Below are 11,915 nucleotides of genomic sequence, written 5' to 3'. Positions count from 1 at the left end.
GCGGCCGTTAAATAGGAAGTATCTTCTGAGCTTATTCGGTGGAAGACCAGTCAGCCCTGACCATCGTCATAACAGCTCTGACCTTTCTCTTAGCTGAATCTGAGGAGCTCAGTGTGAGCTACTTCAGAAACAGTTCGGGTATTATGTGGTTTCACAGATGTGCGTTATGTGGATCTGTGGGTTTCGAGCTTAAACGTTTGGTAGAAGCACATCTGTCAAAACATATTCTTGTGCTTTAAGATAAGTTCATTTTTATACGTGAAGAAAGAAGATAAACTCTTCTGTTCCCCTCTTTCATCAGCACAACAAGAAGCTAGTGTCATGCTGATGAAAGAGGGTACAGGTATAATCACTACTTTCAGACCACTGGGTATGTTTCTTTCCAGTTTTTCTCTCTGTCCTTTAGTTAAAAGTGTATGACAGTCTTACCTTCCAAGCTTTGTTTGCTTCTAGTGGTCAGACAGAATGACTCCAGTGAACCAGCCAACGGACAAGGAGCACGAGAGGGCACATCACCATTGGCCGGAAGGGACAAAATCAGCTGGGAAGAGGAAACCAGACTATGAGGAACTTGGGAATGAGACACAAGCAAAGAGGTTGTTTGTGAGAAAAACATCTAAACCCCCAGGGAAAATCGGTAACATTTCCTTGGATCCTTACTGTTTCTCCCTACCAGCCTTACTGCACATGGCAGGCGGTGACTAGTTGAAGAGGGAGAATGCCAGAAGCGTGCTCAGACATGACTGTTCAGATGGGGCTGTCTGTTGAAGCCATACCCAGTCATGTGTTGGGGTAGCACATCCTCCAGGTTTCTGTCTAGTGAGTGTGTGTGCATGCATGCATGGTTAATTTTTGAGACCCGTTGGTGAAAACCTACTCACTGAAGATGCCGTCACATGGTGGTGGCTAAGTTTTGTGGAATTCCCGTATCCCAGATCTCTGCTTTAGTGTAGTATCTTAAAGATTTTTGATGTAATGAGAAGAGGTGATTAACTTCTAACACACTGGAAACTTTAATGCTTTGCATTATCAAGAAAGTTGTCTATACTTTAGGTACAGCCGGGACTTTTCATAGTGTCACTTAGATTGGAAGAGACCTTTCAGATCATCGAGTCCAAGCATTAACCCAGCACTGCCATGTCCACTGCTAAGCTAGGGCCCAAGGCACCTTGTCTGCATGTCTTCTAGATAGCTCCAGGGATGGTGACTCAACCACTTCCTGGACAGTCTGTTAAAATGCTTGACAGCCCCTCCAGTGAAGAAGATTTTCCTAATATGCTATCTAAACCTCTCTTGTCTCAACTAGAGACCTTTTCCTCTTGTCCCATAGCTTGTTACTTGGGAGAAGAGACAGACCTGCAGATCAACCTCCATTCAGGTAGTTGCAGAGAGTGATAGGTCTTCCCTGAGCCTCCTTTCCTCAGATAAAACCTTTAATTTCATCAACAGTTGAGATCATTAAGGTTACTGCCTTGTGTGGAGATCCTACAAAGTCTGTACAGTTTTGGCTTTAAGGATTCCGAAATTACTGAAGTGTTTCTCAACAGTCACAGATACAGGGTTTTATGATGTTGTACATTTCCATTGTGTGGTTTGTAAGGTGAAACTTGGAGCAGCGAGCAATATGAACAGTGAATGTGGAGGCAAAAATACTCTGTTTGAAAGGAGTGCTGTGTATAGTTGTGCACAGTTAAAGCATCTTCTGTAGTTAATTTAGTTCCATGATTTTCTTGTAATTTCATGGCCTGATTTTTCAGGTATGGTAAGCGTCTGCTGTTCCTGTAAGATTCAGAGGGGATTGGATGTGGCTAGTACTTTGGAAAAATGAGGCCAATCTTATTTTTCCCTTAACCCTTTAAAAAAACACTTAAAGACCTTTGTATTTGAGCTTTTCCATTCTGTGTTCCAGTTTTTTTATGTGTTTGGAAAAAAATTTATTTCTCCTGAGCTGTATAGGACAGTTTCTGGTTTTTGCAATTAAAACACCTCTTTTAAAGGGTTTCTTCCAGCAGATTCTAAAAAGGCCTATAAAGTTTGTTTCATAATAATTGTCCTTCATAGTAAAACAGAATCTGTAAAAAGTACCTCAATTTCTGTCACCTCTGAAGAAGGAACTGTGGATGCTAATTTATCTGAAAAAAAGGAATTAGAATATAAAAACTCTTATACCTGTTTCAACAGGTGTGACAAGTGTTGGCACTATGTTGGCATGGGAACAAAGAAGTTTAGTTTCACACCTGTGTATTTCTGGGCTCCAGTGCTGCATTAAAGAAAGATTTTGTTTGAGTTCTAATCGTATAGAATGATCCTTGTGTTTTCAGTCTTCTGTAATTTTTTTGTAAATATCCTCAAATGAAAATATCCTTTATGTTTCTTAAGAAATGCATTTAACATCTAGAGCCCCAGGGGTGTTACAGACTATTGCTGGGGGTTGATTAGATCACAGACATGAGACTGAATAGATCTAGATTTTATGTAAAGGTCCCTGAAGATGAAAACTAGAAACATGAACAAAATGTAGAAACATGCTGTAGCCTCAGCAAAAATCACTCCAAACAGATAGGTTTTCAGGCCTGTGAGGCATCAGCAAGTCTATTATCAAAACAAAACTCACAAACTCTACAGGCCACAGCACAAGCAGATGGAAAATTCTGATTCACAAGCAGGCATTTCAGGAACTCTGTGGGAATCCATGTTGCTATGCTTGGAGAATTTTCAGGTGTTTCTGATGGTCACACGTTTGACCTTTCTTTTGCTGGAGGCAAGGACTTCCCACCTCCCATGGCAGATTTCCAAGTTGATGGGGTTTTGGATAGCCACATTATATTTTGGCTATGAACCATTCAAATTGTATGTTGGTCAAGAGATGCACAGCCTGTGACATTGCTTTAGTCCTTTCCTGTTGTCTTTGATAAATCTTTGGCAAAGAGAAGGAAGGTTTAACAAGAGGAAGCATACACAAGGCCCTGGCAAGCTATGGGAAGCACTGGACTCCATAATTGCAGAAGCTGCTGCACCTTAGACATGTAAGAATTATTTAGAGACTTTTATCTTGTGGCTAAAGCTTTTCATGGATGTAGCAGCAAATGCAGATGTCTTCCTATATTGTTTAGTGAAGGAGCATGACAGGTGTTGCCTATCAGTAAGTTTTACACTTTTCTCTGGCAGGTTGGAGCAGAGGTGGGTCTGTGGTGAGAAATAACAGAGTCCTTTTCCATCAGCTGGAGCGGCAGTGCAGCATTGTTCATTATGTCTACCAGAACATGCTGGGAGGTTCCATTCGGGCACAGCTCAGGCAGGTGAGGAGTTTCTTCTTCCATGACCTGTTGGATATCTCAACTTCCTACACAAAAAGATCTTCAACACAACCAGAGAAACTTTAAAGGGGCTTAAAGTTCCTCACATACACAGTTTGTGGCTCCAAGTCTGGCGCACCCTTATGTTTCTTAATCCTGTAAAATGCAAGAGCTGAGATGGCTTTCCCTTTTGCTTGGCACAGGCATGTCATCTACATTTTATCCTCTGTTAATTCTGTGCTTCTTTGAATCATATTTAAACTTCCCCATTCTACCAGTTGAGTTATTGCACAGTGAAAGTTTCGCATGCTGATCTGACTGTTCAGTCATACTATTCTTGTATCCACTCTACTCTGCTAAGCTTGTCAGGTTTAGTGTTGATTTTTTCTCTTTGCAGACATAGTCCATCAAGTCTGTAATGTTTTACCTTTTTGTAGAGCCAGATGCCTTTCATTTGAAAATTAACTTCCTGTAACATCCATAGGTGGGAAGCACCTGGGCTGGCTATATCTTCCAGATGATTTATGTATTTTAAGTATCCAAATGATAAAGAAATCACTGGGCTCATCCAAGCAGTACCTATTTTTCAACCGAATAATAATGCAATCGTGTCTGGTTTCTTACTCCCTATTTAAAGCATTCTGTTCACTTTTGTGCTGTTAAATAGAGCTATGGACAAATTTGAGGGAGGACCATAATATTGTATCTCTGGATGATGTGTAACATTTTGAGATGCTCAGTAAAAACATAGATAATAGTAAATGTCTTTTACTGGTGTGGAGCTAATTATCCTGCTTTTTTAGCTCAATCCACAAGGATTAGCTCCCTGTACCTCATTTGAAGTGTGATATCTCTCAGTTCTCTGTTGCTTTCAGAGTGCTGTGGCTGATGTGGATTTGTGTGGTCGCACAGGCTGTTTCCTTTGGGGACAGCTTATCTACAGAGACGTTTCAAATTTTGTGTAAATGTATTAACACTGATGACAGTTAGAAATTGTTAGCACTCCTTGAGAATCTCAGGGATACCTGCAAAAGTCATAATTCCCTTTGCCTTTTTAACAGTGTCTGCAGCTGCCTTTTCTGCGTTCTCTTGCCTCATATCGCCTCTTTCGAACTGCAAGTCCCTTTGACAGGAGAGTGACGTGCCTGGAATGGCATCCAACACACCCCAGTACAGTAGCTGTTGGTTCCAAAGGTGGAGACATTATCCTTTGGGACTATGAAGTACTTACTAAAACCTGCTTCATCAAGGGGGTAAGCCTGTGTGTGTGGAATGGGTGGGAAGGAAAACTGGAGTACCCCCAAATACCCTAGATCAAAACTGAGGTTTCAGAGTAGCTGGTTATGGGGCAGGACTGAGATGTAAGGGCATGTCTGTTCCTAAGTTGTAGCACTGGGGAGAACTGAAATACGGTGATTAAGTGCATAACGAAGCAGTACTTTGTGTGCTCAGTGGAAAAATAATACAGCAACTGGCAAAACAGTTATCTTAAAGGGATGCCAGAAACAAGTAGGCATAGAGAGTCTGTGTGGTTTAGGTCTTGATCTTTCTCTACTCACTTTTTATTGTGTCAGATGAAGAAACATCTTTGAGTGGGGAGAAACAAAGTCCCTTTATCTAAAGTGAGGAACCGAGGTAGAATGACTGGTTTATACAGCTGGCATACCTCCTCCTTGCTGTATTCAACCATTTCCATTCCGACTGGGCTCAAAGACTTACTAACTTTTATTGCCTTCCTAAATTAGCATAGATAGACATTGGGACGTCTGTCCTTCAGAAATTCCAGTCATCTTTCTCTTTTTGTAAACAGCATGGTGCCAGCCAGCAAGGGAATACATTGCCTGGGGACTGAAGGAGTTGCAGATCTGTCCTCCAGGAGGACAGCTGTGTAGACAGCCATTTTGTGGGAGGACATGGTTGTCTTTGCCTGCCTAGAGGACTGTGGTGTGTTTCACTGTTGCTGTTAAAGACATAGCAGTGGATACAGACCTACAGATCACACTTTTCTTCTTCCCATCACTCAGTGGATTTTTCTTTTGTTCATCCCCTTCCTTGTAGATGGGAGCTGGAGGGGCCATCACAGGAATGAAGTTTAACCCTTTTAACCCTAGTCAGCTGTACACTTCGTCAGTTGCCGGCACTACCACCCTGCAGGATTTTAATGGCAATACTGTCCGGGTCTTCACCAGCACCGAGGACTGGGAGTAAGAATACAGTAATGCTTTGGGCCTCTGTGTCCTGCTGGCAGGAGTGCTACAGAGAGAGAGAGAGAGAGAGAGAGCGAGTGAGTGAGAGAGAGAGAGAAAGAGAGAGAGAGAGATGTTTGTCACTAATATGTGGGAGCTGGTCTTCCTCTTCCCCATATACACGTCCTTTATCCTCTGATCTCAGGGATTCTCTCTTTCAGGGAGGCTCGTTCTTTTTATTTTTCCCTGAAATGGGGTAGTGGGTAGGAGAGAGCCTTTCTTCCTTGAAAGGGAGGGACTCTTTGATGCTCCTTACCTCCTGTTGTACATGAGAGAGTGTGAGGGTGCCAGTGGATTTCCTCAGCTGTGCGTTCTTCAAACCCCCCAAGCTCTGTGCCCCAAGGACCTTCTAATCTCTTCACTTGTTAGCAGTGCTGCTTGTTGTTGATGGTTTTTACAGGACAGTTCAAAGTTCCATCAGTGCTTCTCCACAAATGCCACTGAATTCAAGCAGTGCATGCCATAATGATCATGCCAATTCATCCCACCTAGCTTTTGGTGCTTGCCTAAAATACCAAAATTAAGAGTCTGGGCTCCTTTAGTAATGAGTGAAAAGAGGAGATAAATTGCTAGAGGTAGGTCTAAGAATTACTTCTGAGACTGTTCCTTCTTCTGTGGACTCATGAGCTCATGTCTGAGCTCTTCAATTAGTTACTTCAGTTCAGTGGTTAAAGGTAAGTGAGGGAATTTTGATTAACTTCCACTTTACTTTTCTTCACTGATTCTTTCTGAGTGGCAGCTTTCATGGTTGTTTTCCACATTGGCTGTTCACCTGTAACCTTGTAATAGGGCAGAAGGTAAACGCAAGCAATGCTGGGATGACTGGCCAAATAAGCAAGGGTCCTGGGACACAAGGATCTTGTATCCCAGTAGGATGCCTGTCACAGCAATGATGCCTGGATCTGAATGATGCCATCCTCCTACTGCTTTGAGCTCAGGGAGGCTCTATGGGTGGACTTTTTTTAGTCTTCATTATCTTCCTGAAATCTAGTATTTACAGTGAGACTTTACTAAGTAGTTGTGTTCTGCGAGCAGCAGGTGGAGTGTACTTGAGTATCAAAGAATTTGGGGACTCCCAGGTAGTAGTATTCTTTTCTGTCTTTGTGTAGGATTTCCATGTTTCCTCATTAGACAGGTTGGGGGAAAACAACAAAATAGCCGAACACAGAAAATGAGATTTCTGTGCCATGGGGTTAGCAGTAAGATTTTTCTTTGCCCCAGTCTCATCCTGCCTGCTGGTACCTTGAGAAAGACCAGATACAGCACTAGAAGCAGCCTGTAGGGAACTAGTGGACAAAGTCTTTTTAAGAAAAGCTTGGTGCTGGGCTGTCATGAGTTTTTGTGTGGTTTATGCATGGGATCATGCTGGTTTTGCCTGTGAACTCCGAAGCCTGGTCTGAGCCACATGGTTCACTGCAGATTAATCCTACCCCCACAGCAGAAGCAGCAATGCTGCTACTGAGGTTTGCACACTGAAGTGGTGTGGTTGAACTTACAGACTCTGAATGTATGTGCTCAGATTGCAAACAGGTTAGAAAAAAAGAGTTCTTATGTATGCGCCCTGCCAGAAAGTAGTGCATGTACCTAGGGAAACTGACAGTGTGTTCCAGGAGATGACTGTTGTATTAAGATGTTGTCTTCCACTCTAGCCTTGATGCCTCTTGGCTTTGTATGTATTTCAGAAAGGGCCAGGAGATTCCCTTGGAGACATCAAGTTCAGTCCTTATGATGCAATGAAGCTTTATGTGGCATCAGGTGATGGCACCTAAGTCTGCAGGACCTTGAGGGCAGAGCTGTGCAGGTGTTCTCTCGTGCCCCGGACTGTGGCCATGAGTTCCATAATGTTTGGTGAGAAGATGCACTGCAAGGTTGATTCTCTGTTCCTTGGGGTGAATACTGCACTGCTTCTTGAGATCTCTAACATCTTCATCTTATCCAGTGTTAGGAAAATCTTAATATGAATTGGCCCCATGAGGAAGCTTGGAGACAGGGTCCTGGTCCTGACCCTAGCACAGCAGCATGGGTAACAGGCTTGGACAGACACAGGGCATTTATGCATTTACGCATTTACAGTAGCTGAGTGTGCTGCCTGCATCTTCTGGTGACGCTATCTCCTGTCTCAAAGATACTGACTGTTTTTCACTTTATGAAGTGAGGTGAGAAGAGCAGAGTAACTTCCTCCTCTGCGTTGTTGTCAGTGTTCTGTCATGTCTGTAGCACCTCAGGTAGCCACAAAACATTCCTGCACAATTTGAGTTTCAGGTTATTGAATTTACCCTGTGGCCCTTCTGGAGGCTTCAGGCTCACCATGCTCACTTCCATGGCCTTGCGTTCTTAGAATGTTTCATCTTTGCAAGTGAAGCTTTCACAAATTCCCAAAGGACTGCAGTTTTATTCTTGCTGCCCTTCTCCTCCCAGCAGAGCTGGGGTTAAGATATATGTTTATCGGCTAAGTTTCTATTCAGCTTTGTTTCCTCGAGCATGAAGTTGAGACAGTTTGATGTGCAACCTTTCAGTCCAAAGCTTTTGTCTTTACTGCTGCTTCAGTGTTTTTTAGAAAATGTAATTTTAAAGCTGTTTCTTGTACATTTATTGATGTCCCAAGGGTGTTCTGGGCACCAAGTGGCTCTTCAGCCTCTATTACGTTTCACTGTCCCAGTGTATCACACTCTGTCTAATGAGCAATTTCATATTCAGTCACCAACAGAAAGCATTGCTGATAAGCCATCCTTATTCCTGATACTCAGGCCCACACCATCAGACAAGGGATTGAAGTTGCAATCTGTTGTGGTCTCCCTTGTCAGGTTCAAGATGTGAACCAGAGCTTGTCTGCCTTCCCGTTCTGTGGGAGGAGCACTGATTTTGTGTTTTTCCCTCTAGTTGTTGGTACTGCAGTGTGGATGTTTCTGCAAGCTGCCGTGCAGTGGCAACAGGTGATAATGTGGGCAACGTGGTCCTGCTCAGCACTTCTGGTGAAGAGGTTTGTATGGCTCCATGCAGCATCAGCTCTGTGGGAATCTTCATGGCTTATGTGCTTTCCTACACTACAGGGACCCTGAAAAGCAAGTGCCTTGCAGCTAAGGAGATGAGTCCACCCATTGTCTGGGTGGTGAGAAGTCCTCCACTTCTGCCATCCATTAGACATTTTCACATTGTTGAGTGTAATGGTAATAATTCCCAAACAGGGACTGTGTCGTGTGCTACCCTTTCCTTAAGAGTATTTACTACTGGCCATAGTAATTATAGGGTGGCCTGAAGATGTGAGCACCCTCTGTCATCAATCTTAGCACTTAGTGCACTGATGAGAGTTGTTTAGGAGATACTGCTTTGACGTACAGCCTTCCATGACCTAGGGGTCGGCACACAGCAGTAATGCAGCAAACGCTCGGATGGAAATTGCAGTCCTGCCGTTAGACACGAGAGGGCAGGCAGAGGCCGACAGCGGAGTCTGAAGGGGTACAGAAACGTCGTGGAGAACAGTTGGAGTTGGCCCTGCTTTCACGAGCCTGCTGTACTGTAACACCAGCATAGCCATCTCTCCTGCCTGTAAGGGTAACAGCTCTGTTTGCCACCCAATGAGTTGTGTCCAGAGGCAGCTGTGTAAATTAACAGGCAGAGTCAAGATTGTTCCAAGTCCTTATTGAAGGTTAATGACTTGCTTTCCTTTTATTTTTTTTCTCATGAAAGAATGTCACAGTCTTTTCTGCACTTGGGACATACCTATTTTTCTAGGGAGGATGGGCCAGCTTCAGTCTTTCGATGAGAAATAATCTTCTGCCTTTGGATAAAAATTTATTCATGGCCACTTTGTGTTTATTTGTCGTTAATTGAAATATTTGTCCTACCCTCATGTTCCTTTGCAGGTATGTTTCTAGAAGCCAATTATATCTCCTCTCACCTTTTTTACTTAGATAAACAAAGCAAGGGTTTTTGGTCCTCCACACAAAGCAGGCCCTTCCTTCTCATTATCTTAGCAGCACATTTTCTGTACCTGTTCCAGTTGGTTTTAATCTTTCTGCAAGTGGAAGATCGGTACTGCTTGAAGTCTTCCAGATCTGATCTTGCTTTGTACAGTGGCACTTATACTTCCCTCTGTGAACCAGGGATTGCATTTTCCTTTCGCATAGCTGTATTAAATTGGTAGGTCAGAGTTATCCTAGAATTAAATAGTTATTTCCCAAGGTCATTCTTCGCCTTCCTTGTTTCCAGTGGATAAACTGTTGGTGTATTTTAGACGTTTTGTTACTCTCCAAATGTGAGACCTCTTTACTCTGTACTAGTAGATTATTATTCTATTTCTTTACTCCAGATCTTGATTTTTTTTTTTCTGTATGGTTTTCTGTCTGCTGCAGATTTGGAAGATGAAATTGCACAGGAAGAAAGTGACTCATGTGGAGTTTAACTCTCGATGTGAGTGGCTGTTGGCCACAGCATCTGTGGATCAGACAGTCAAAATCTGGGACCTCAGAAACATCAAAAACAAAATGAACTTTCTTTATTTCCTTCCTCATGAGAAACCTGTCAATGCAGGTGAGTTGAAATAAGGATTTCATTGCATTCATGTCTGCAGAGAATCCATTCAGCTCAGCTTTTACTGTGGTGGCAATGTTAGCTTTTGCTAATTACTGTGCAACTTTGCTCAGATTCAAAGTTGCACAGTAATTAAAGCAAGGAAGGCACTGGGAATATGTGGCCAGAGGCAGGGAGGTGAATAGGGCAGCTGCAGCACCCTTAGGCTTGCCATACAGGCTGTGGCACTGTACCTTGAGAGGTGACTGTGGAAGCAACAGCAGTGGCTGAGGTTAGAAAACTGGATTTAATGGGGCAATTCCTTTGACAAAAGCAGAGTGTGAGACTCAAACCTTTCTTGGGGGCAACTTTACCAGTTCATGGAAGTCCAAACTGCAGATGTCTTGTCTAATTATTCCACTGTCTTTCCATTTGAACAAGCAACTTCCTTTCTTTGCAATGTCTCCTCCTGTGATTCTGAAATGAGAATAATAATTCTTCTTAGGTAACCCAGCACTGTAGGTTTCAGCTTATGTTTGTAAGAGCTTTGAGTTTGCGTGAGACAGGTAGAGTCTTGTCTGTTGGAACATGCAGCCATATTCACAACCCTATTAAAGAAATAGCAATGGATTTGAAATCAGAGAAACATGACTTTTATGGTTCTTGTCAGCCACAGCATTGTGATCAGCATTTGCCTTATTGTCCCCCTCTCCTAGCTTACTTCAGCCCAACAGATGGTGCCAAGCTCCTGACCACGGACCAGCGCAGTGAAATCAGAGTTTACTCATCTTCAGACTGGACCAAGCCCCAGCATCTGATTCCACATCCACACAGGCAGTTTCAGCACCTCACACCTATTAAGGTGAGTTAAGCCTGAGGAGGATCACATTTGGTGCTAGCAGCTGGCTGTAAAGCAGAAGTAGTCTGATTTCTGGTCACAGATACTACATTGATGGGGGGAAATTCACGCTGCAATTCCCAGTGGAGCACTCTTCCTCAGGCTGTGGATGACTCACAGTGTCAGTTGTCTAGTACGTGTCAGTGATGAGCTCTGTTCCTTCCTCTAAGCTCTCCATCACTCTGCTCTATGACTAGGCATCATGGCATCCTCGCTACGACCTCATTGTCGTGGGTCGCTACCCAGACCCTAAGTTCCCAGGGTACACCGTGAATGAGCTACGAACTGTTGATGTGTTTGATGGGAACACTGGGGAGATGGTTTGTCAGCTCCATGATCCAAATGCTTCTGGTATCATCTCGGTGAGTTGAGCACTGCAGCTAAAGGACAGCTGCGTATTGAACACTGCTGTGTCTCTGTGAAAGAGATCTGGGTTTGGGACTAGAACAATATCCTCTTGTGACAGACTCATGCTCTCGTGGGATATGGCTGCCAGCTAAAGCTGCTGACTCAAGCAGGGCAAGTCCATGGTCATCTGTGGGGGTTTTGTGATACTCTTAGGGAACATTGGGTTTTCCAGATGGTTTGTGGCTGTTACGTAAGCTGTGGTGCTCTTATGACTGTTACATAAGTAAGCAGTGATGCTCTTGCAGACTTTGATTGTGTTTTAATTTTCAGCTCAATAAATTTAACCCTATGGGAGACACACTGGCTTCTGGCATGGGTAAGTAAAGAAAACCTGGGGCACTAATCCTGGGTGGGTTTCGGTCCTAGGAAAGGACTGGCTTGTTACTCCACATTAAAGCAAGTTGTGAGAGGGATTTTTCCACATCACACTTGCTAGTAGTCCTCTAGAATTTCCAACATCTGTAAAAGAGATCAGGACTTTATTTTCAGTCTTAGACCTTTGCAGTTGGAAAACAGGCTGGTAGTCGTCTCCTGTCAAACATTCCTGAGAGCATGAAG

General features: G+C 43.4%; 1 protein-coding gene across 1 annotated transcript; it reads left to right on the top strand.

The window, feature by feature from the left end:
• Nucleotides 1-465: 465 nt before the first annotated feature.
• Nucleotides 466-11,673, top strand: DDB2 (damage-specific DNA binding protein 2, 48kDa; the record flags this gene model as incomplete). The annotated part of the gene is made up of 9 exons (XM_009081032.1): nucleotides 466-637; nucleotides 3,169-3,299; nucleotides 4,358-4,549; nucleotides 5,355-5,500; nucleotides 8,423-8,522; nucleotides 9,895-10,072; nucleotides 10,768-10,913; nucleotides 11,147-11,311; nucleotides 11,628-11,673. Coding segments are annotated over exons 1-9 (1,276 nt in total), but the record flags the coding sequence as incomplete, so codon positions are not given.
• Between the last annotated feature and the right edge of the window lie 242 nt (nucleotides 11,674-11,915).

This window comes from Acanthisitta chloris, unplaced genomic scaffold, assembly GCF_000695815.1.
Source record: "Acanthisitta chloris isolate BGI_N310 unplaced genomic scaffold, ASM69581v1 scaffold4278, whole genome shotgun sequence".
In the NCBI taxonomy this organism is placed as follows: Eukaryota; Metazoa; Chordata; class Aves; order Passeriformes; family Acanthisittidae; genus Acanthisitta; species Acanthisitta chloris.
This window is presented reverse-complemented; position numbering and strand designations above follow the sequence as displayed.